A 25417-nucleotide genomic window follows, 5' to 3' on the forward strand; every position below is an offset into this window, starting at 1 on the left:
ATTTAAGTGAAACATATGACAAACAAAGCAGGTAGAGAGCGTCTCACCGAGGCTCTCCTTCATTTAAGGGCTAAGGGGCATTTTCCTCTTCATCTCCAGAGCCTTCTCACAGACTGAGAAGCAAAACAGGTAATCAAAACTAAACAATTATTTCTTAGTATAGATGTACGTCAAAATTTTCAAAAATTGTAATGCATATGTAATTATTATGTGAATATAAGCAATGCAAGAGCATCCAGTCTTTGGAGCACTTACGGAGGATGATCCCCAGTGTCCCCCAGCGCTGATAAAATAAAGAATGCCGCTTAACAGTATAACTGACTCTGCTGTTAAGTTTATTTCTCCGTTTCACCCTGGGAGAAGGTTAAACTGTGAGGGGACAGCACAACTAAGGCGGGCGGCTCAACATGGCCCCGCCACTCCCGTCATGGCGGCGCCGCTCTCAAGATGGCGCCGAACAGCGGCTGGCGCCTCCCCGCCCTCCCTCCCGCCGCACGCAGGGCCACGCTCAAGATGGCGGCGCGGGGCGGCCGAAGAGGCGGTGGGGGTGTGGCGAGCCGCGGAAGCCGGGTCATGGCAGCGCCGGAAGGACCGTGCGGCGGCCGGGCCGGCGAGGAGCCAGGCCGGGACGCGGCCGGTTTGAGCGGTACCCGGGGGAGGTGGCGGCGGTGGCGGCAGGACCGCGCGGCCGCTGCCATGTTCCGCTGTGGAGAGGTGAGCCGGGGCGGGGGGGACTCTTCCCGCCCTCCGCTCCCCGCCCTCCGCTCCCCGCCCCGGCCCCTCGGAGGGCCGTTAACCGGGGCTGTGGCGGAGCTCGTCATCCGCCGCCGTCTCCCTGGGCTGGGGGCAGCCGGACTCCTCTCAGGGATGGAGGCGAGGCGGGAGGGGCCGGAGCCGGCTCCGGGGGCGGTGAGGGGGCTGGAATGGCGGCCGCGGGGCCGGGAGGTGCCGGTGGCCCCTTTACCCGCGGGGCTCGGCCTGGGCCGCCCGGTGGCGTCGAGAGGCCCCGGGGCCCGTTCCGCAGGCGGTTCTGCTGCTGTCTAACGGAGCTGCGTGCGGGCGCTGAATTCGCCCTCCTGAGGTGCCTCTGGGGGGGTTTGCAGAGCCTGTGAGGTGGGACCAGCTTCTTCCTTCCCTTCAGTGGACACCGTGGCATTGATGCCGATTTGAGCTTTATTAAAGATGGTGCTAAATTCTCAGCCGGTCCCTGAAACCGCCATCACCACGGTGGGTTGGGGGCTGCGTCCAGGCCTTGCGCCACACAAGGCGTCATGCACCCCGGTGCCTTGTCAGGCGGTCCCCGTGAATTCAGGGTGTCCCTTGTCCCCTCGGTGTCGAAGGAAGGCAGCTTGGGGCGGAGGAGCAATGGGCTCTCGTGTCCCCTTTGGAGCCCAACCATCAATTGTGTTCCTTGCAGGGACAGGAGTTGGACTCGATCCTTGTGGGTCCCTTCCAATTCAGGGCATTCTATACGGTTAAGGTGTAACCATGTTGTAGAAGAGCGATGGGTGATGTGCTGCTGGGCTGCAGTTCTGTTTGTGTGTATATATATATATATATATATATATATATGTATGGTTATATAACTTAAGGTTGTTGAAATAGATGGCACTTACTTACAGGAATGATGTAGATGCTGCATTATGTTTAGAAATAATCGGGGACAGTGACTTTCCAGTTGCAAAGTAAGTGGCCAAAGTGAGAATGAATGTAAACTGTTATTCCTCATCCTAAAGCAGCCAACAGCAAAAAAGTGAGTGGAGGTTCTGTGGCTTTGCCTCCATATTGTCATCTAAGGGAGAGCTTTTGGTGTCTTTGTGCAGATAGAAGTACTTAAAGATTCACGGGTTGCTGTTCTGTCTCACTTTATGAATCCTTATGAGTCTCAGGGTATCTATTTACTCACAAACTTTGCTGAAGTTTCTGAGCTAGTAGGTTTTCTTTTTTTCTTTTTTTCTTTTTCTTTCGTTCTTCTCCCCGCCAGGAGGTCGTAAGTGGGGAGAGTGAGGAAGAAAGTAATGGTGTCAACTTGATGGAGTTCTCAGATGAGATCCTTTTGCACATCCTCAGCTACGTCCCTTGCACAGACCTTGTCCTGAACGTCAGGAGAACCTGCAGGAAACTCGCGATGCTTTGCCTTGACAAGAGTCTAACCCATACGGTTTTACTTCAGAAAGACTATAAGGTGGGGAGAGTCGCGTGCTTCTTCTGTTAGCTGTGAAGACAAATCTGACTTCTGAAAAAATGCCAGGAGGTAGAGCTTTGCAATGTGTCTGCGTAAATGAACTGCTCTTGAACTCTGAAATCAAATAAACAATAAACTGTTTTATAAAAGCATTTGTTTTCCAGAATGCTTTGTTAGAACAGCTCTGTGCTCCCTTAGTTTTCACTGCCAGTATATTATATAACTATCTTCTCTGTGTTGCTGGAAGCTAAAATGAAAGTAAATGTGACTTTCCATTCGTAGCTCTGGTTGTATAAAGTTATCATTTCCTCAAAATACATTTTTCATGTTGTTTTGCAAAAAAACCCCAAACAATCTTGCACATATTGCTGTCAGGCATGCAGTCAGCTAAGCCAGAAATTGTATATATGTAATAACAAAAATAAAGCTTGGGAATGAAGGATGATATGTTTTATGAGAACTGTATCACCAAGTGCAGGCAAGGGGAAGCTTCTCTTACTCATTTCCGAAAGAGGAAACTGGATGAAGGAGAATGGAAACGTTCTTCTTTCAATTTGAGTTTCCACAGATAGCTGGTTCTGCTGAAATCGCTTTGCTGTTAGGAAATGGAGATGCTTCTCCTTTCCACTATCAGTCGCTGAACAGATTTGGCCTCATGGTCCGTAATGCGGAGCTGCACAGGCTGAGAAGCTAAAGGGAGTTTAATCTTAAGAGCCTGAAGCATGGCAGACAGAGCCAGCTACCAGCAGTATAATCATTCTTAGACTGTGCTAGCATGCTGCAGCCTTTGGACGAGCCACGTAATCTAAGTGCAAACCACTGTTATCCCCATCGTCTGATGGGAAACTGAGTCAGTGCACACCATTGCCGTGTATCTCATTGAATGTGGTTTTATTTGAGTGCAGGTAAACAAAGACAAAGTGAAGCAACTGATGAGGGATATCGGAAAAGAGATTTACCAGCTGAACATGGCTGGGTGTTACTGGCTGCCCAGCTCCACTATCGATCACGTAACACGATGCAAGAACCTGGTCAAACTGAACTTGTGCGGGTGCCATGTCACCTCTCTCCGTCTCTCAAAGATGCTGTCCACGCTCCAGCACCTGCGCTCCCTGGCGATAGACGTCAATCCGGGTTTCGACGCCAGTCAGCTAAGCAGTGAGTGTAAAGCCACTCTTAGCCGCGTCTCGGAATTGAAGCAAACCCTTTACACACCGTCATATGGTGTCGTTCCCTGCTGCACTAGCCTTGAGAAACTGCTGCTTTATTTTGAGATCCTTGATCGCTCACGAGAAGGTTTTATGCTCTCTGGGCAGCTAATGGTAGGTGAGAGCAATGTGCCCCATTACCAGAACCTCCGCGTCTTCTATGCCAGGCTGGCTCCTGGCTACGTTAACCAGGAGGTGGTGAGGCTGTACTTGGCAGTGCTGAGTGATCGGACACCCGAGAACCTTCACGCCTTCCTTATTTCTGCCCCTGGTAGCTTTGCAGAGACGGGAGCCACTAAAAACCTCCTGGACTCTATGGCTCGAAATGTACGTCTGGATGCTTTACAATTACCCAAAGCCTGGATTAATGGCTCTGGGCTCCTGCAACACTTGAAGTTCAACAACCCCTTCTACTTCAGCTTTAGCAGATGCACCTTATCTGGTGGTCACCTGATCCAGAGGGTTATTAATGGTGGGAAGGATCTTAAAAGTTTGACCAGTTTGAATCTCAGCGGCTGCGTTCACTGCCTGGCTCCAGAGTCCTTGTTTCGGAAAGCGGAAGATGACATTGACAGCAGCATTCTGGAAAGCCTGGTAGTGTCCTGCTGCAATCTGAGACACCTCAACCTCTCTGCAGCTCACCATCACAGCTCAGAAAGCATAGGGAATCACTTGTGTCAGCTTCTGTCCAGGTTAAAGCACCTGCTCTCGTTAGCACTACCAGTTTGCTCCATCACAGATGTTGCTGCAAATGTGGAAAAGCCTCCCACAGCACCTAATTTCGTACCCCAAACGTTTGGAAGGAAAGTTCGGATTGGGATACAGACATATCCAAGGAACTTAGCGGACCAGGCAAATCAGAAGATTGAGTCTTCAGTTTTCTGGGCTCTGATGGGAAGCCTCCGATTTTTGGAAACTTTGGAAATAATCGGGTCCAGTTTTTCCTCTGCCATGCCCCGCAACGAGCCAGCGATTCGGAACTCGTTGCCTCCTTGTGTCCGGGCACAAAGTGTGGGGGACTCAGAGGTGGCTGCCATTAGCCAGTTGACTTACTTACAGAGCCTCACCTTAGCACAACTGCCCAGTATTCTTACTGGCTCTGGGCTTGTTAACATTGGATTGCAGTGCCAGCATTTGCGGACTCTTTCGCTGGCCAACCTGGGCATGATGGGGAAAGTGGTCTATATGTCAGCTCTCATGGACATGCTGAAGCACTGCAAGTGTTTGAGAGATCTCAGGTGAGGGGCTGCTGTTGAACTTCTCCGATTTGTTTGGGCATCTCCAGAAATGTAGTGCATGGTTTGTTGTGATTTGTGTTAAAACTGTGTTTCTATTCTTGTCATAAGTAGCTGCAATGGCTTGAAAACTGGGTATTTTCCTTCCTGACTTGTGGAGAATGGGAAGGCATCACGTGCTGTCCTTGAGGGCTCAGGATGTGCACTTGAACTGGCGTTCTAAGAGCAAAAAGTGTCAATGCTGCAACTACCTTCCTTTTAGATAAGGAAGAGTGGATGCTGCATATTTGGGAGCTAGTAGGTTAAATACTACATGCCTTTGCTGACTTCTTGGCTTTGTGTACACCTACCTCTCTTAAATTTCCAGGACGGAAGAGACTCTTACAGTGTCTAGATAGAGTTCTTAGGTTTCCCAATGAAGTTTTTTTTTTCTTTTTTCTGCCTTTGGTTTGTATTAAAATCTTGCTTCTTTATTATTATTATTTTTTAATTTATTTTTCTTCTCTTGGTAATACATTGAAAACATTCAAAATTTAAAGTTTGTCCTGTTGGTGTTCCTCTCCTCGTAGGACTTAAAGGATCCTACCAAGGATCTGATGCTGAATGGTGCACAATGGAGCTTCACAGTAGCCCAAATGTCCTTATGAAAGCAAAGGGCATGAACCATGATCATTTCTTTGCACTAGTCTATATGAACACAAATGTTATTACATTAGAAAGATGCTTTTTTTATTTTTTTTTTCCCTAAATCAGCTTCTGTCGGTGAAACTGCTAAATCTGTCAGTCCCGTTGTCGTCCTGTGTTCACAAAATGGGTCTAAAATGCCCGACAGTAGTAACAGCAAAGTCATTGCTGTGATCACCAAGACAGTTACAGTGTGACTCAAATTATTGCTCATCAGCTGAGCCTGGTGTCTGTTTGCATGTTCCTGATCCATTGCAATAGCGAAGGGAGCCAGGGTGGCTAAAATACTTCAGAAGGGTTTTCATTTTCCACCACTTCCGATTTCTAACAGACAAGGAGCCTGTGGGTCTCTCATCCAAGCAATGGCAGCTTTTGGAAATTCAGTTGCTTAATGGCTTGGGTCATGTGAATGTATCTTTAACCTTTAGGAGACTAAATACCATGGAAGAACTAAGATCTGGGGAAGGAGGTTTGGATGTAAAGTGTTGATTCCATCAGTCTAAGCCCTGTAGTTTCCAGAGACTTTGAAATGGAGGCCAAGAGTGATAAAGATGGGGGGCAGCACAGAGCCTTGAATAAAGGACGAACAAGGCTGTCTCTTTGTAACAGCCAGGCATTTCCATGTAAGCTGTCATTGTTCTTTCGTGAGTAAAGTCTAAGGTTTTATGTAGGTTTAAAAGGATTTTAATGTTTAGCGCTTCCTCCTGATAACGTGGTCTTCTTTTCGTTTGACTAATTCCCTGCTGCTTCTACCCTTTTTTCCCCTCCCCATTTTCCAGACTGAGAAACTTCAGTTTCAGGGGATATTCCAAAGCAACATTGTCATCTAGCGAGTGAAAGCCTGTATTGCAAGTATGGCTGTTGAGTCACAGAGATTAACCTAGAAACCTGCTGAGAGGTTGCAGGAGATTCTATGCTTTTTGTCCTAAATTTAGAATGGACCGATAATGCTGTTGAAAAATTGGAGAGGCTTCCTGTTTCCTTAATATTAATTTTAAGCTGTTACCCAAAGCACTCGTGGGCTGTTAGGATCTCTTCAGGCAATGTTACCTGACCAGAAATTTCAGGCTGAGACTCTCAAACAGAATTTATCAATTAACAGGATTAAGTTGCTGAGATAGCCCCGTGTACTACAAAAGCTTCCACAGAGATTATCCAGATCGGATTGGGACCAACAGCTTGTTATCACCTCACGGGATTAACCTTCCTGGAGCTCTTGGCCTTGCTGACCCAATGACTGGGGTTCCCACGTGCTCTGGGGCCCTATAGTAAATCTGCGCTATGCAGATGTGCTCTCCTGGTGACACCGGCTCCGAGCAGGTTCTGCAGACTGGTTTCTGGGAGGGAGTCATCCAGTTGTGCCGTTAGTTAAAATGTGGACCCTTGTTGGTTGGGTGTGGCTTCACCACGTCATTTTGTTGTCCTGCTCTGGGCTGTGACGTGAGACTGCGGACACCCACGATAGAGGATCCTGTTTCTTTTCTCTGGGCTGGGTGTTTAAGATGAAAGTTGGATTGATGATGGTTTTTCTTCCCATGGGAGAGCAGTAGCTTTGATCCTTTGCCATCCTCTGACCAAGGAAGACTGGTTGTGGTCGCTCTGTTGGCTCAGAGACCCAACTTCTGCATCACTACGTGTGCATTGTGAATATTTCACGCCTACTTCTCTCTAGGCCGTAGACTGAAGATGACCAGTTTGGAGCAGTAATTCCCTAACTCTACAGCAAGAGCTTAGTAAACATCAGGTATCAAAATCTGAACTGTGCTTGTTGTAAGACCAGGATGGATGTGCTGGTCACATCTAAGACCAACGTGCTTTGTGGAAAACTGGAAAACCAAAGTTACTCCCTGTGGCTGCTGGCATTCTGCAGTTTAGGGCATTTCTTCCTATTTGTGTCCTCATCCTTCAGCACACATCGTTCAAGGGTAACAAGCGAGCCAGAAGTCTGAGCGTGCTGTGTTGCGGTTGTTGTACCGTACTGCTGGGATGAGCAGGTAGAAGGTTGTGCTGTGTAGAAGTGCAACTCCATGTGCCGTCTTCCCTCTTGTCTGAACGTGGCCCAAGCACGAATTGCCCGTTGACTTGTTTTTTGTTTATTCTTGCAGGCTGGAACAGCCGTACTTCTGTGCGGGCGCCCAGTTCTTCCAGGCACTGAGTCACTGCTCCTCTCTCCAGCGGCTTTGCATCGTCTCCCGGAGCGGGACTCTGCAGTCTGACGCAGTGATGTCATTCATGGCCAACTGCCTTGAGGTCATCATGTGCCACATGTTTATGGGCGAATCTCTTACCGTTTGCAAAAATCTCCAGCAATCTATTGTCCGGAGGTGAGTGCGAAAAGGGGTTGATGTGGAATTTCTGGAGCTGGTGAAGATTTATCTCCATTTCCTTGCTTGCCAAGATTTATATGGCTTGGAGCACTTGTTCCAAGAAGCTAATAAGTACTGTGTAACCGCTTGGCACGTGAACTAGCCTCTTATTTTAATGAGTGAATCAGCGAAATATTTGAAGGTATTATATGAATTTTTGATTCCATTCCCACCCATGTTTTCTGCAGTTCCGTTGGCTGTGTTGAAGTCCTGGATGTAAAGCTCTGTCATAAATCAAATGACACTTTTTGTGTAAACAAAACATCTGCCGACATTTTAAGTACCGAGAGATTTGACCTTGAAGCTTTCCTCCTTTCCCACAAGTGACTAAGATAATTCTCCGTCCTCTAATCACTTGTAAATGTCACTTACTGATAATCCCCTGACAGTGCAATTCAAAGCCTTTAAAGGGTTGTTGTGAAGGGGTTTTCTTCAGGGGGGTGTGTGGGGGAGAATTGGTACCAACTGCCTTTGCATGTTTGGCAGGTCTTAAATGCATTTTGCGTGGCCCCTTGCAGTGTTCTGAGGCTCACGTGGTGGGAAACGTTTGTGTGTGAGCCGTGAACTGCATTTGAAAAGCGAGCTTTTAATTATGCTTGGCATTTTGAAATCTCCTAATAGTGGCAGTCATCTTACAAAATATTTCCCGTGCAACAGACTTGCCATTATTTTTTTTTTCTCTTCCTATAAGGCTTTTTCTCCGCCTTCAGTCTGTTTGCTTTGTCACCTACTGTTGCTTTACCCTGTTAAGCTCTAATAAAAATTTCAAATCACACGGCATTATTACTGCATCCTAAAGGGTGCTCCTCCCCCCAGCCTTTCTCCGGCTTTAAGCTGACTTATTACACTTGGCTTGTTTCCGCGGATCAGATCCAGAAGAGCCTACGACTAAATTAGCTACTACCAAACTGCACACGAGACGGTTTGTTACAGCCTCTAAAAGGCTCTGTGTCCTTCTGGGATAGCGATTGTTGGAAACATCTGAGTAAATTCCTTGTGATGTGACAAGGATTCTTTCAGTTTGTTTTTCACAGGGCTTCATATCTGTAAAAACATTTATTGATGGATTTCACTTGTGCTTTGGGGATCCTAAGGAAGAACCAAGGATCTGCTGTTCCCGTTTTTTATTTCACCCTCCCCTCTGAGAAGCCGCTGCAGCACTGGCCAAAATTTTACTGTCCGCTTATTGAGCAGAAATACACTGTTCTGCAGTCTTTTCTCCTCCTTCTTCTCTGTCATGGTTGGATTCTTATCACATTCTGTACCTCTTAATAATTTAAACGCTGGGAACTTTCTGAAGAGCAGCTGATGCCTTGTGGAAATGTTAAAATCTATTTTTATATTTAGCAACAGGTTCTGGCTGTCATACTATTTTTCTTCTTTTGTATTTTATTACTAGAGATGTTTGTATGGAACAGGGTTTCTGAAGGTTTTGTTTTTTGTTCGGTTTTTCTTGAAGAGAGCATCTGCTCCCACTGCATGTTCTATACCTGAAGTCATAATCCTCTATGACATTGTAATTGGTGGCTCTGGAAACTATTTTGATGTCACGTAGGATTATGACTTCAGGAGGAGGATAAGCACTGGGAGCAGATGCGCTCCTAAGCAACAAAGATCCCGTTCTTGTGCAACTGTCTCTAGTAATAAAATGGAAGGAACAAAATACAGAAAATGATGTGTAAGCAAAGCCTGGAGTCTTCCACAAGGCGTCAGTGAGTCGTTAACCACGTGATTTTTCCAGTGATCCTATTCTCATCCTTGAACAATTGTGCCTTCAGATGGGGTCTGGAGTTGACTTTCTCTTGACTGCATTTTGTCTGCTACTCCAAGGGCAAAAAGATGTGCAGTAAAATCCACGTGTGAGCTGCTTCATTGCTCAAACCTGTGGATAGGGCTCTAATTCACACAGCACGGCTTCCTCTAAAAATGTGCTGCTAGTGTCTCTTTAATCCAAGTTTTAAATTAGAAGAGCCCATTGGGCAGCAAGTTTGAAGATATAGATCCTTGTGCCAGAATGAAATACGGTGATTTATCCTTTTTGTTGTTGTTATCTGTTTGGAACGGGTGCAGATACATGTGCGTGGGTGGTGAGGAGGAAGATGCGAGAGCAGGGGAGGCAGAGCTGTGAGCCGTTCTTTGTTCCCTCTCTTGAGCTGGGGGAATTGATCCGTATTCCTCAGTCCCATTCAGGGTTAGAGTTTCTAGTTTAGGGCTATAGTGATGGGTTTGTTTAGGCTGAGAGCAGCCGAGTGATGGCTGGTTTTGAGCAGCGAGATGGAGCCAAAGTGACTCCCATTCTTCCAATGCCTCTAAAAAGCATAGAAATGCAAGTGGGAACTGGAAAGGCTGAGGGCTGGGCATGCACCAGTAGTTTGCTGCAGGTGATTGAGTTGGGAGGGCTTGAAAATGCGACTGAGTGCGGTGTAATCCTTTTCCGGATGTGGATGTACGGGAGGGTTTGGATCACAGGAGAGACTGGGACTGATCTGGGGAGAACACACTGGTTTGAGCTGCTGAACGGATGGTGTTTATACAGGGTGTGGTGATGGGAACTGGGTATTAAATCTCCTGCATCACACCGGTGGCTTAAAGCCTGAACTGATTGTCAAACTCTTCCCTTTGACTGTAAAATAAGGATAGTATTATGTATTTCTGTTTTACTGGCTCAAAAAGTGAGTTGTTATTTATGTCAGTCTTGTGACAGCTATAAACCAGCCCCTGTGGTGTCCAGCTTTCCTGCGGGCAGTTTTCTGGTTGAAGTTTGCTGCTATTTGGGACAATTTAGTTTACGTATTTAAGTCGTTAAAAGCCTTTGATTCAGTTCTGCCTCTTTGGCAAGGAAACAGGGTGAGCAGAACAGCACTCGTCTGGAGCCCTCATCAGCAAACAAGAGGCTTGCAAGGGCAAGATCTCCTCTGAGCTTTAGAAAAGACTGTTTCCCTCTGGGCAGATAAATCATTGCAGTGTTTTTCTTTATTCTTTGTTTTTCCTTCTGTGTGTATGGGAGGGGTAATCTCCTTTATGGTTCAGGGAGATACTCTGTGCACAGAAGGAGGACACAGTGGTTAGAGCGGGAGATGTGGCTTGAGTGGCTTCCCTGATCTTCCTCAGATTTCATGTGACAGTGGTCTGGTCTCAGTTTCTCCATAAAATGACATATATTTTTTTCCTGTCACATGGTGCTCAGCTGCTGCCAAACTCCAGATAGCAGTGGATCTAACAAACACGATGTTTTCCTTTTACGCTTGTACCCTGACTTTGCCAAAGTGCTTAGTTCCAAGCATCTGTTGTTTTCCTTTAAATAACTCCTCTCTTAAAACCACTGCGGTGGTTATTCCAGGAACACTAAAATACCACAGTTAGTGGACTGACGGTTGTAGGTTCAAGTCTGACCCCAGACCTGTTGCTGGGCAAAGAGGCTGCTTTGTACAAATTGAAATTTGCTTCTCCCTTTTGGGTTGGGTTGCTGTGATCCTTTCTAAATGCCTGCAAAGAGCCCTGTGTCCAAAGGCCGGGAAGGGAAACAGGGTTTTTTTTACTTTGAGCGGCTTTCTCCAAGGATTTCCACACTGTTATTTTGTGAAGTAGTCAGTAGATGGAGCTGTGACCTATGGAAGGTGTCCCGCTTCTTAGTGCTGTGTTGAATGCTAAATAATCGTATTTATATGCCTGTATTTCTCTACCCCAGAAGTCTTGCGGGCAAGGAATTTGGATGACTTCAGGATTGCGCAGCTCCATGGCGTGGTTAGCGGGCACTTCACAAATGTGCAGAAGTAGTTGCTTTCCTGGTGAAGCTTCCCGGGAGAAAACAGGCTGGAAGAAGGGATAGGAAATGCTTTGGCAAATATCCCCTTGGCCTCAAGGACAGATTTTATTTTCCAGTGTGTTCCTTTAGAATTTTGTCGGTTTTAGGAGCTAGCTAAACACTTAAGCTATTATTGTAATGATTCCAAGGACTCTGCACCATCAGACAATACAAGCTTGTGAAAAGTCCTTGAAAAAACACCTTGGTAAAGATCAAGAAGGCAATGGTAAAAAACAAACCAAACCAACAACAACAAAACACCAACAAAAAAACCCCAAACCTCAAAGCAAAACAAAAAAAATTCTGAGAGTGCAGTGTCATTGAAGATTCTTCATACACAGGGAGAAAGGGTCAAGGCATAGAGGAGGTGAGTTGTGATTTATAGAAATGAAATCCAAGTTAAGCCGTGGTAGAGAGTGTGGTTGGGAAGGGAAAGATGATGGTGCAGCTGAAGTGTGTTTTGGGGAGCTGGGCTGTCATCTCGGGGGTCTGACAGCTCTTGGGAGGAGGTGCAGAGGGCTGGGGCTGGCTGGGTCCTGCTGCAGCATCCCCCAGAGCTGGGAGGTCGTCAGTCCTCGCTCAAGCTCTCTGCCCCATTCCCGTGGCCACACTGGCTACCTGTCCCCAGCAAATGACTTTGCAAAGTGAGCGTGTGACTCTGAGGTTTAACCAGTGCTGGAAAGTGCAAAGGATTTTACTGGTTTAGGACAGTTCTGGGAATTCAGGACCCAGAGAAAGAGGAACGCTGCCTTCTGCCTGTGTCAGGTATGAGCACCGCTTGGTTTGAAGTGACTTTCACGGTAGGACTCTTGCCACTTTCCAGGAATAGCTATTTCAGTCTGAATTAGATCTCACTATTCAAGTTTCTGTAGCTTTATCTAAATTTTCCCCTGCTTGTTATTGTCCTTTTTTAACATGAAGCATTTGGCTGGATCTTACCTTTTCTTAAACTGCTGATTCCAGTGGTGCTCCATGGTTGAGCTATGATACTTGTTAGAGGGACGAAGCTCCCTCCTGGGACTCAGTTGCAGAAATAGGGCTTCCAGGTGGGAGCAGGGCAGTGAAACTGGGTATTTGGAAAGTGCTGAGTGAGCCAGCCCCTCTCCTGGCATTTAGCACAGGACTGAACTATCACAAATGAATTTTTGCTCGCCTCAGAGCGAAGCGTTCCCCTCTCTCTTGTTGCTATTGCCCTGGATATTCCTGCAGGATTCCTCTTGCCTGGTTTCTCATTGAGTGCTTAGCCTCAGAAAACCCCTTTGGGGTGATGCTTTTTACTGCTAGATTGGCTGGGAGGGGGTTTTTAGGGCATTAAGCGACTGCCAGATCATCTTTGAACTCAGCAGAGTCCTCCAGCCTCCCTCCTGCGCTGCCCACCTGCTGCCGTTGTATTGACACTGCAAAAAGCTGCTACTACCACCTAGGGCTTATTGGAGATTTTCAAGCTGGTTTTGCATCCTTTCACCATCTTCTCTTCCTTCTGACCTTGAAAAAGCCCCTCTCAGGACTCTCCTGGCTTTACTGGAGCCCAGAGCCAGCATGGTAGCTGCTGATCCCCCGCCAACAGCCTGAGCTGTTGTGGGCTCAGGCCCTGGGTCTGATTGCAGAAGACTTAATGTATCACTAGGCTGGTGTAGTGAATCATTAGCATCCTGCTCCAGCTTTCATTGTCTGCTTCATTTCCTGCTCTTAGAAACCCCTGAATCATTCTGTCACAGACTGAATAACAAACTGCATCCTTGTCAGCTTGCGTTACCCAAGAATTCTTTGGCGGGCTCGGCAAAGGCTGCGTCTGCTTGAGGTGTGGCCCGGACACCTTTGCTTCTACCAGGGATGTTGTTTATGGGTGGGTGCAAATACTTTACAAGTTTGCGGGACCATCCCCAATTTGGCATATTAATGTATCTTGTTGTGGGGGTACTAACATACTCCCTTCTGAAATGCATTCCTGTGGTTGACCCAAATGGCTTGTTCTAAGTGCTGGTTCATGTGTTTTGCAGGGAATTCAGTCCTGAAACCTTTCATAGCGGGTAGAGTGGTTTATGCATGAAATGGGTTTCAAGGAGTGTCCTGCTCTCCCTCTTGGCTGAGAAACAATATTGGAATAGTACTGTCGTGCTTTCTCTTCATGAGGGTGTAAAAGGCTGAACGGAAGCATTAACTGCAGCTTTAAAGCATTTCCATAGTAAAATAAATCTAATTGAGCAGTTATTGCAGAAGCTTTTTAATTTGTGGAAGAGATTAGGAAATAACTTGCAGCCTGCTCTGGCAGAGCACTCCCCTAGGACGTGTCCTGGGCGCTCTGGCATCGCTCTTTGGGTTCTTATTCCCTCCCCCTCTAATTGTCCGGTCGCATTTGACTGATGCAGAGTTCAACTGGCAAAATAATGTAAGAACCTCAGTCCGCAGGCGTGTCTGATATAAACCTCAGCTGAGAGGAGCGGCAGTGGAGTGTCATTCGTGCCTTACAGAGAGAAACAGAGACATAATTTTCCTCTGCCAAGATGAGTCTGATGTGTACTGTTCCTTGCCCGTGACACGATGCAGTGGCAGAGGATGCTGCATTGAAGGTAATGGGAGAGTTGGCAGCATTGTGTGCGAATGACTTTGAGTCCTATCCACGTTCCTTCCTCTTGGGCTGCAGGCTGTAATGATGGGACTTAAGGTGAGGGGAATCGCAGGCCTTGAGAGAGCACCAATTTGTCTGTGTAGACATGAGGGGATGGAGGACACCCGTAAATAAAACACTTTATGGAGGAAATATCTCATTTTGTGGAGTTAAGAGCAACTTGAGAAATCACAGCAGCTTTCCTCAGGAACTTCTGAAGTCTGTCTCTGGGATCAGAAAGTGAAGTCTGCTCAGCGCTGGTGCTTTGTCAGGATTGGAAGTGAGAATGGCACCAGGGAACAGGTCTGCTCTAGACTCACTGTGTGGAGGCTCTGAACCCCCGTGAGAGGCTTTTGGGGGATGAGTGTGGGTCAAGAGTCCCCCCTGCTCACATGGGAAGGGGCTGGGGGAATCCCACCCACAGTTTCCTTGACATTGCTGGAGGATGCTCTGGAGAAGTTTCATTTTAATGCTCTTGGCCATCACTTTAAGCAGGGGGAGCTTTTGCAGTTCCCTGCTACTGAGTTCAGGGCATGGCCAGTGGAACACATTCTAAGTGCATGTCTGGCCTTCCTGAAAAGATGAGAAAAATGTGTGTGTGTGTGTTTGTTGGGTCATGCCACTTGTCAGCTGCTCTGGCTTGCCCTGGCATTTCCTCCGTTCCTCATGCTCCAGGGATGGGAGTTTCCAGCCTGGCTCAGGTACCCTGGCTGAAGCTTTCAAGAGAGGTGCCACAGTTGAACTTTCAGATGCGAACAAGTTTGCCAGTGAAAACAAAACTTATGCTGTGCCTGGTAGAGGATTAACAGAATTTTTGTGCATGTGGGTAAAAGAGCTGCGTACATGGCAAAAAGTGAGTCAATCTGAATTCTCTTGTTTTGGGAAACTTGCTCCTCTCCAGAAGCATCTCTACAGCCCGTTGGGCCAGTCTAAATGGAGGAGGGAGAAGGTGTTTGACTGCAGCAGAGATTGGTTTGGATTTGTGAGAGTTGTGCAAACTGGAGTCCACATCCGCAAACTGGAGTTCACATCTGCTCAGTCCCCCTGTGCTCTGGTCCCCCAAGTCAAGCTTCTGGTTTCCTTCCTTTCCTTCTCTAGAGCCTCTTTTCCCATAAGCTCATCTCAGTTTGTGGACTTAAAACACCTGGCTGTGATCCACTCCTGATACGCTGTATTTCCTCATTTTATCTGGTATGTGCTGCTTTTGTTGCCAAGGCTTAATTATACCACCTTGTGTGCCCTTGTTCTTTCTTGCCAGCATTTGTGAAGTGGGATGTGCTGCAAGGTCTGAATTTGGTGTAGGGCTTTTCTTGGGTTTCTCTGGAGATCTCAAGGGGAAAGACATTCCTCAGTCCCAAATACCGTCTTATCCTTTCCCTTACAAGTACGAGGAGGTAAGTTTGAGCAGCACTAACGCAGCAGAGCTGTTGTTTTTTGGGATCTGTGGTATGGAGAGCTATGTTGGGGCATCATCCACTGTTCAGGCTGGCTGGTGAGATTTTCCTTCAGCTTTGGGGGCCCTTTAGCTCCATCAGCAGGTGGAGTCCTGGGGACTCACTGGCCTCCCTAGAGAGGCATGTCTGGAAACACACACTGAGAGTGTTTGCCAGGAGATAACTGCGTTCCAGGGAGTGACTCTTTTGTCTTGCTAAAATCGAGGAAATCTGATCAAAGTGCAGCCTTGCTTTAGATTTTTTTTCTCTTTCTTTTTGACTTTGTCCCTGACCTACATATTGGATCCTGCCACGCTGGTTGGAAGTAATTGAGACTGTAGTGTTAGGCTATTTACCAAGCTGTTCGCTTGAAAATAACCTTACTGTGGCCAGTTCACACCTGTTCTGGGATAATTTTGGAGGCAAATAACAAAGCGCTATTAACCCTTTCAGCCACATGCAACCCATTGAAGATGTAACTGTAGGGTGAGGTTGTACCTCTGCTGATGCCAGGAGGAATTTGTGACGGAGGTTGTGTTTCTCCATCCATTTCCAAGCTCTGTGGATGATTCCAGCTCACTGCTGAAGCCAGGCCCATTACGTGTCCCCATCCAAACGAGGACACCAGGGATCTCCTTGTAAAAGTTCCTGCTGGGTGGTTGTTGGTTTGGTGTTGAGTCTGCTGAACCAGAGGCTATGCTGGAAAATGTGTGTGGGGGGTTCTTTTCTTTGTTATCCCACTGGTTGTTTCTGATTAAAGGGTCTGTTTTGAAGGGGCTTCTACTCAGTTGCCTAGAAAACTTGCTTTCATTTAATTAATTGTGATGAGTTTAGTCTGGAGGTTTTGTAGGAGAGAAGCAAGCAAGCATATCCTTGGCTTCTTTCCCTTGGAAAGAAAGGCAGAGTTTCATGTCTGGAACTGCAGCTCTTTTGTCTCCCCAGGTCGACATCCTTCTCTGTCCTTCGGGTTTTAATTTTACAAGCCATGCGCTTGCAGAGGTGGATCGAGTTTGAAGGCCATCCAGGTGTGGAATGAGGAAAGAACCGTCAAGAAGATTACAGGAGCTATTCTGCAACTCATTAACTCAGTCTCTTCCCCTTCTTGTTATCTCCTCCCCATGCCTGGGGCCTTTTGAACTGGTGCTCTAAGTGCTTCTAGCCCACCTGGGCAGGTGTATGAAGAAAGGAATTGCCTTCCGGGGAAGGACTAAAGGAGCGTCGATTGCAAAGGGAGGCTGCTTTTGGGAACTGCTAATCCTGGTTTAACATTATGACAGCTGCTCGTTAAAATCAGGGTGTTTTTTAACAGGCAGTTAAAGGAGAGGCTTTGCACGCACATTTAGCTGAGAATAATAGTGAACCATGTGCATTTGATTTTTTTTTTTTCTTAAATCACACAAATTGTACATGGAAAGAATTCTCCGGCGTCAACTTGCTGGGGTCTGGAATTTACAAGGTTTGCAGTAACATACAGTTTCCTGTTAAGGGGGGGAGAAAAATTACAAAGCTTGCTTTTTGTTCTTTTTAAGAACAAGTTCAAACCTCTCATATCAATCCAACCTCTTTGGAAGGTGCACTTACTGCGTTGGGTTTTCTTCAGTTGTCTTGGTGGCAGATTGTCATGTCAACTTGCCTAGGTTCTCATTTTTATAGCTACATGTAAAGGCTGCTTGTAAACTCCGATTTTGTATATGGTGAGAAGGCAGCATGCAGATCTAATTTGGGAGAGTCTATACACAGAGAAAGAAGCAGAGGTTTCTTTGCCTTGGGGAGATGGCTGTTTCTTTCTAGCTGAACTTCAGTAAACTTGGTCTATTAACATGATTTTCTCTGCAGGACTGTGGTGTTGGATAAGAAACATGAAGAGCTGAGGCAGAGGAGGGGCTATCAAAGAGGCATTTGCTGTATTTTATGTGATTTCACTGCAGACTTTACCAGCTGCCTCCCAGATCAGCAGTTATTTGCGGGTCGATGTCTCGTCGGCAGCGCTGTGGGAGTAAGAAGCTGCTTTGCTCCTACATGAGCCCCCAGACCCGCTGTGGGTGCGGAGCCGTGTCGTGTTCTGCCAGCCCTGAGGCGTGAAGGGCAGCTCTGTGAAGCAGGCAGACAGAAAATTGCCCCGGGTAGTTTTGTTGCTGGAAATCCTTATTCCTGCGGCTACTGAGGTTCAGGCAAATTAATTTAACCCACCAGGACTGAGCAACTAGCCTTGGAATGGGAGTTTTTCTGCTATGTTTTTGGCAGCTCTACTCCAAATCTTTCATGGATGGGCACATCCTTTCTGCCTCCTGGGAAATGTCAGTCTCGCTGGCTTTTTCTTGAGCTGGTTCTATTGCTACCTGAGATTTTCATGTGTGTTTCCAGCAGCTGAATCCCCAGCTGTTCCCTCTCTGTTTGACAGAAAACTGGCTGTTTCAGAGCTACAGAAGAGCTGGGAATTTTGCAGACATGCATCTGTGTAAGAGAAGTTTGAGCAGTGAACTCCTCTTTTGACCCAACACAACTTGGTTCGGCCTCAAGGGACCGATGCTGCCAGTTCAGCTCTCCCTCCTTTCGAGCGATAACGAACTGGCCCTTGTCACACGCTTCGGAGGAAGTGTCTTGGTGGCATGGGGCTAGTAGTCACAAGTCTTTTAATCTTCAGGGTGTAACTCTTAAGCTATAGCATAACTTCCCTTTACCTCCCAGCTATAAAAGCCTGAACTCTTGTTACGCTACACTGAGTAATGCTATTTCTCTTCCCCCTTGTTCTCTTACTCACCAGGTTGCTACCATGTAGAGTACTTGCTGATGAGGAGTTGGACTCTTTTTATACGGCTCTTTTTACGTTGTATAAATGGTTTTAACTTCCGCTGTTCTCTGCTCTGTAGTTACAACCCCACTGCTCCTCTCTCATGTTGTATCAGGCCTCTTGCTTGCAAGGTCTGGGATGCGTGGTGATGTGATGCTGATAAGAAGAACTGGGAGAACAGGAGGAGAACACAGGTTTCTCTAAGGGGACCGCAAGACTGAGGCTGTAGATTCAGAAACTGGAATCCAAAATTCAAGTGGCAAACGGGGATACTTGTGTTTGTTTCTGTTGGGGCAAATTCCTGCGGTGCCAAGACGGGTTTTCCGCAACCCGAGTGGAAAAGGAGGCTGCGGTGCATGCGTGTGTGCGTGCGCTCGTGCACATTTAGGTGCTTATCTGCAGATCTGAGCTTTATAAACTCGCTTGTGCTCTAATTGCGGAGTGTAGACTCTGCATGCAGAACAGCCCAGCCTGGAGTGCTAATCCCAGGCTCAGCCCCAAGGGAACGCCTGGTGCTGCTCTGGCCTGATTTCCTTAATGGCTCTGCAACTTGCTGCTGGTTTGTAGGTGGTTTTTAAATTGTTATCTCCGAACACCTTGCCCAGGTTGGGCAAAGCTCATAGGATCTCTGGTCCTCTGAGAATACCTGTGTGTTGCGATTTATTTATTTTATTTTTTAAATGTCTTCCTCTCTCCCTATTTTAGCTCCAATTTGGGCTTGTGTCAGCTTAGCAGATTTGCTGAAAAGGGTGCAAACCTGGCTGCTCTCCTCGCTGACACACAATGGGAGACCTTGAGATCCAGCTGCCCCTCCTGCCTCCCCCGAACAACCTTTCCTTGCCCCAACCATCCATGACCTGTATCCATACAACCCCCTTCTCCCTCACTGGAGAATTCCTGTTTCTCCTCAACTAATAACCTGTGTCTGATTTAGTTTCCAGGCGGACCGCCCTGCATTAAACGTTGTCATCTTCCCTCTGCTTCACGAGGACTTGACAGAGGTCATCAGAGATGTCCCCATGCGGCACTTGGATGAAATTACCTTGTTTAAAAGCAGAGTGGCCGAGGAACCTCCCAACTTGTGGTGGTGACTGTCACAGCGTGGAAAGGACAGTCAGCGTGAACACACGAAATAGCTTCTTGTTGGCCTGGATTCCCCATCTTCAGCTCCTGGCCGCCTCACTGGATGCTGTACAATCACTTTAAATAGGTGCAATTGCAAAATAATTTAAAAAAAAGCGCTGGTCCTTTGCAGTGGGGAAACATCTATTGGATATTGCTTGCATCTGAAAATCCTGTCTCAAAGGCTTCTGGAATTTGATGAGTATTTCCTTGAGGTTAATATGAATTGCTTTGTTATTTTACTGACCTTAAAGGTAAGAGAAAGTGAATTAATGATGCTCTTTCCCCTGTGTCGCCTGGTGTGTTTCCTAAGGGCCCTTGTGTACTTTGACAGTGTGCTTTGTGATATTGGTGGAAATCATTCTTTGCTTCGGTCTATTTTTGGCAAAGTAGAATGCCAGCTATGAGGCAAAAAAATGTGTGCATCACATATTTTTTTATGTTACAAATACCCATTTGTAGTCACACACATGCAATCACAGGTATTTAAAGGGATTTTTTGATTGAGAAGTACTACAAGGACTCTTTTTAACAAATTTTTAAATAACAAATTAAGGTCATTAGCGCCTCAACCATGGTTTGTTCTTGCTGATGCTGTTTCCAGCGATTGGTCTGGTGGAAGAGGTTCTCAGCTCTTTTCTAAATCCTTGTCTTAGGGTAGATGGTGCCTACAGTGTATAAGTTGAGGCTCAGATCTGATTTAAACGCAGTCTGTCTTGCAGTGTAGATGGGGATGTAGTGTTCCAGTTCTGTCCTTAGATCCCATGCCTTGAGCTCATGCTAATTTTAGAGATGTTATAAAGTATTTTCACAGTGTGATTTCAGTCAGCTTCTCTGCTCCACAGAACTTCCTCAGGCATCAGTAGTGGTCCGGATCACTTTCATATTGCCTTATTTACTGAGCACTTTTGAAAGCATCAGACAGCTGTACCAAAAGCCGAGTTGCAAATTCCTGGAGCGACATTTCTGGGTGACAGTCAGATTTCCCTTCTGCTGGAGTGTTTTGTGGTAGCACACGGGGTCTGTCTTCTGCAAAACATCTACGAATGGCTGCTGTCGAACTTCTCCACCTGTAACCTCCTAAACACCCCCTAATGTTTTGAGCAGCACTTTTCCAGGGAGACCCAATGCCATCCAAAGATGATGTCCCCATCTCCTTGCCAGCGTTTTCTACGCTTGATGCCGTCTCCCAAACGCTGTTCTGTGGTCAGTGGTTCATAGGAAGCCTGGTCTGATGGGACAGACTTTGGAGCAAAACACACCTCACAGCTTTGGAGGACGCTTCCCTCATTGCTTCCCCGTCAGTCAGGTGTGAACCTGCCTGGAAATCTGTTTTGCTGGTGTAAATCTTGAGCCAAACTGTGGTAACCTTTATGTTCAGGTAGGTTACGGTGTTAACGAGCAGGTTAATGTTAACCTTCTGCCAGAATGGATCTACGCATTGCTAAAACTAACCCCTGCATGCGTTTGCTGCCTGCCCTGAGTTTCTCTCCCTTCCCAGCTCAGCAGAGGGTGCCAGCAGCAGTCTCTGGATTGTGGCTGGTGACAGGGTGGTGACCCAGGCTCGTGCTCCTCTGGGAACGGCTGTACCTGAGCCACGAGCACTCCTGAAGTATTTGAGCCTCTGCCTCAGGTTCGATGCAGTGCGGGTGAGTGCCAGGAGCTGATGCCCTCTCCTTGGCATCCTGCCACTGTTTTCTCTCCCGCTCTCCCAGCGAGGCCGTTCTTTCTACCTCTTGTCACATCGCTCGTCTGTTTGAATCCCTCTCTCCCTCTCCAACAGCTTTCTTCTCTCCTTCTCCCTCACTTCAGCAAATCAGATGTACTTTTTGGCAGGAACACGAGCCACTGCTTTGTCCAGCTCAGGCCACTGCAGCTCTGCCTGGTTCTTGTCTGGGTTTCTTTCCTAGAATAAATAGCGAGTGTTTGCAAGGCTGCTTTCTCCTCCTTGTGCCTGTAGCCTCAGGGCAGGATAGAGGGAAGGCTGAGGGTATGGAGCCAGCCCTTGGATACTTCAGGGGACCTGTTTTGCCCTGTGGAGGAATCCCAAAATTTGGTAGTGCTGCAGGAGCGAGGCCATTCCTGCCCTCAGCAGGGATTTCCCCTCTGCATACACACTGTGGCACCGGGAAGAGTTTGGCCAAACCACCAGCTCAGCTGTTTGTGTCCTGCTGGAAAAACTGGCTTGGGGGGACAGTGGCATCCAGAAAACACCTGTAGCTTAATGGTGGTGTTAACCCTTTGTTCCTGGGGGTTAGCGTAACCCGATGAAACACGCTGTCCTTAGACCTTTAGCTTGGCAAAGTGATACCCATCTGCCTCGTGTCTTGCTACATCGGGGCAGACGATCAGGCGTGTTTTATAATGTCGTTATTCCCTTGCCTGGAGTATAATGTTTAGACATCTGTATTCACGCAAGCGGGTCAGGAGCCCTGATGTGAAGGCTACCAGTTATAATTGGGGCTAGGAAGGGTCACCCACAGGTAATAAAGACAGAGCCACAAATAGTGATAAAAAGCTAAAAATTCCTTCCACTCCCCAACTCTGAGCCAATGCTCAGTATCTCTACTACAAATCCTCTTATGGTGAGCAAGAATTTCCGCTGCTTCTGCACTCCAGGCAGGATTCACCAGATGTTAATAATGTGCTTATTTTCTCTAAGTGCTATTTTGGCATCGGTGTTAATTACAATTTATATTCTGCAACATTTACACTGGGAAAAGAACCCACCCTAATAGTCCCCAATTGGCAGAGCCGGGCTATTAAACATAGCACCATATGTTCTGAGCAGAGCAATATATGGGACTCGGAGCCCACTCGGCGCTGAGACTCCGGCGTGCAGCGTTAGAGGAGGAGAGGAGAACGCAGAGATGGGCGTTTTGTTCCAAGCTTTTATTTAATATGGAATTCCCCCTCCTTTTCTCTGGTCTCTGTCCCCATCTCTCCAGAAATCTCCCTCCCACTGTCTGTGAGCAGGAGGTGATCTCGGAGCCTGCCGATGCCACTGTCCGCAATCTAAAATAAATGAATTCAATTACAGAAGGTGCCCTTCTCGCGGGGGCCGCCTCTGCAGGATTCCCAGTCCCTGCCAGCAAGTTTCTTTCTGTGCTCCAAATCAGACCTTCCATCTTTGGGGACTAGAGAAGCAATCTTTGCTTGGGCCACCGCCGAGAATCTTTCCTTTGACCACCATGGGAGAAGGATATTCTGGGACAAGTGCTATTAGTGCATAAAATCTGAAGTTTGCTGCTCTGCTGATGTCCAAAGTCTTGTTTAGCAACATGGCGTTTGGTTCAGAGGGTCTAGACCCGAAGAGTGGCAGTGGTTTTGACGTGCGGAATTTGGTGGTGCTAAGTCATCAGCGCTTCCGTAGGTTTCTTAGAAGGACTGTAGGTTTAAGGATTGCATCCTCAGCTGTTTTGCAAAGCCGATTTCATGGTCTCTTTTAGAAAATGGCAGCGTATCCAGTGCTCAGTTTGGAAAGGGGGTTGTGTTACAGCAGCCTCTCCCTTCAGGAAAGCTTGGATTGTGGTTGCTTGTCTGTCAGAGAGACAGCTCGTCAGGAGGAGAAGAGATGGGAGTGAGAGGAGGCAGGGCAGGAGTGCGATGTGGGCCTCGAACTGGAAGCCAGACACGCACTGTGAGACTTGGCCTCAGTTTCCCCACGTGTGAAAGGGGAGAAGGACTCACCCGCCTTGCGCGAGGGACCGTACAGGGGTGCGGAATCTTCTCCCCCCAACATGAGCTGCTGCTCCCTTGGGAGGAGACAGCAGGGCTGGGACCCTGCTCGCTGAAACTCGTGTGGCCTCCTCATCCTCTGCTGAAGCACAGGAGGCTCCCGGGGAGCAGCGCAGGATCTGTCCCCTCGCCCTGCTGATCTCCAGAGGCGTGAAAGTCCTGAGGCGACGTACAGGAGTGAGCCTGCATGTTCTAAGGTGCTGGGTGCTTTCTCTCAGCAGCCTTTCTTTTAGGATGGGGTATCCCCCTATCACCACAGAAATGAGGGGCTTTTCCATTTTGGAGTTAATTCATCTGCTTAGGGGCAATTGGGTCCCCCCAGAGAGTGTCCGGCTCCTGTCCCCTGGCTGCAGGAGCCGTGCTGGGTGTTGCAGAGGCGAATCTTCCATTGCGGCTCTCCTGCCTCTGCTGAGATGCGCAGGCAGCCGGGGTGCTCCAGCAGGAGAGTCATTTCCATAGAAACCAATTGGGATGTTGTACGAGGAATAATGATTAATAGTGCAGGGATGTTGCCTCAGGCCCTTTTCATTTTTTAGGGGGCAGCGAGGGACAAACCGGAGCACAGGTTGGGGGACAGGCAGGCTCGAAAACTAATGGAAACCGTCCCTTCCATTAATTTCCAGGGCAGCTTTCCCTCTTCTCCTCCTGCCCTGCTCCCCCCGCTGCTGCTTCCCAGCTTTCGTCAAATTTTCAAAATGGCTAACCTGGTTAGAAATAATCATAATAATAAAAAAGGATGGATGAGGTCTGACTACTAACATTGTTGCTGTTAGCAGCAGGATTTCAGCCATAAAACACGAAGCAAGGGAGGCATTGACCTTTCCGCTGTTTGAAATGAATGGAGACATCAATATCTATTGTTTTGTGGCATTGACCTCTGACGCTCTCGCTTTGCCCTCCCCTTTCTTTTTTTTTAATTTCCCCCTGACACTCGAGGAAAGGGGTCGGTTTGTGCCATCTATTGATCCCGATCTTACTTGGTGATAGGGAAATAATTAGAATTTTAAAGATCTCTGCTGTATGCCGCTGAAACACACAGATGCGCACGCTAAGCCCCCGCTTCCCGCGTTGCGTTCTCCCCCCTTCCTTGCGGAGATTCAAAGCTCTGAGATCTGAAGGGAGGCAGATCAATATAGGTTTAATCACAATGGGGTTTTTATTTCAGTTTTTTAAATGGTAAAGTGTAACGTTTTATGTTAATGCTGTCGGAGTCTGGCTGCCTGGTGCCTTGTTTTATTTATTGTTTTAAGTAGCCCCTTCTTTTGTGAACTTCATCTATGTACAGAGAATGTGAAATCAGGCATTGCTAATTAGCTGTATGACAATTAAGTAATGTAGCACAAAACCATTAGGACACTGGATTTGGTTTTGAAGTTTGTCCTTTGAAGTGGAAGCTGCAGCTCCCTGCCCAAGGCTGCTGGGGAAAATGTTTTTCTATCAAAACTTTCTTTGAAAATAAAATGTCAGTGTAAGAGTCCCTATTTCTGTCGTCTCTCCCTATAAACAGCGGGTGGAAATTGTTTCTCGTTGTAAGATCTGCTGACATTGATAGAAAGGGGAATTCAGAAAAGCATTGAATAGGCAGTCGGTCTCCAAAACCCCTTGGTTCTGGTAGAGACGTTACCAAAACTGCTTGTTTCACTTGTTGAAAGAAAACGGTGCTGCCCTGCGGGAGAAGACCCAGGTCACAACCAAGGCCCTGGAGATGGCAGGGGGAGGTGTCCCCCAAAATTGTGGGTTCATCTTTGCTGCCGAAAGTGCCATCAGGACGTGGTGCAGCCTGCTCACAAATACCAACGGGCTCCTCGGTTTGGGCTCCCCCATCTCTGCACTCGGTTGACACTTGTGTGTTTGCGTCTGGCCCTTTGTTCTAGTAGTGAGACGAATTCTGAATGTGCAACTTTCATGTACGCTGGTGGCATGTAACATTTCAAATAAAGAGTGAAACTGATGTTGAACGAGGTCTCTTTTATCGCCTCCTGCCTCTTATTTCCCTTTAAAACCAAAGCCATCCTCCTAGGAGGGCACCCCTTGGTGTTGTATTTTAAGCCACGTAAGGTGTGTGCGCTAATGGGATTTACAGCCCTGTCTCCCCAGGTCTGAGGTCTGTGGGTGCTGCCCTGTGCACCTTGATGCTTGTGGCCGTGTGCGTTAAAGGAGCTACTTTGTGTTTAGGAAACGCTTTTCGTCCGTGATCTCTGAGCACTCAGCTGCTGAACCACGTTGCTCCGCGATGAAACAA

General features: G+C 47.4%; 1 protein-coding gene across 1 annotated transcript; it reads left to right on the forward strand.

Annotated features, from left to right (window-relative positions):
* Nucleotides 1-427: 427 nt before the first annotated feature.
* FBXL18 (F-box and leucine rich repeat protein 18) lies at nt 428-25138 on the forward strand. The gene is given in 6 exon segments (XM_065850724.2): nt 428-475; nt 478-714; nt 1985-2185; nt 3091-4631; nt 7418-7636; nt 19250-25138. Coding segments are annotated over 6 exon segments (2403 nt in total). The 3' UTR covers nt 19407-25138.
* Nucleotides 25139-25417: the final 279 nt, after the last annotated feature.

The sequence above is a fragment of the Patagioenas fasciata genome, chromosome 15 (genome assembly GCF_037038585.1).
Source record: "Patagioenas fasciata isolate bPatFas1 chromosome 15, bPatFas1.hap1, whole genome shotgun sequence".
In the NCBI taxonomy this organism is placed as follows: Eukaryota; Metazoa; Chordata; class Aves; order Columbiformes; family Columbidae; genus Patagioenas; species Patagioenas fasciata.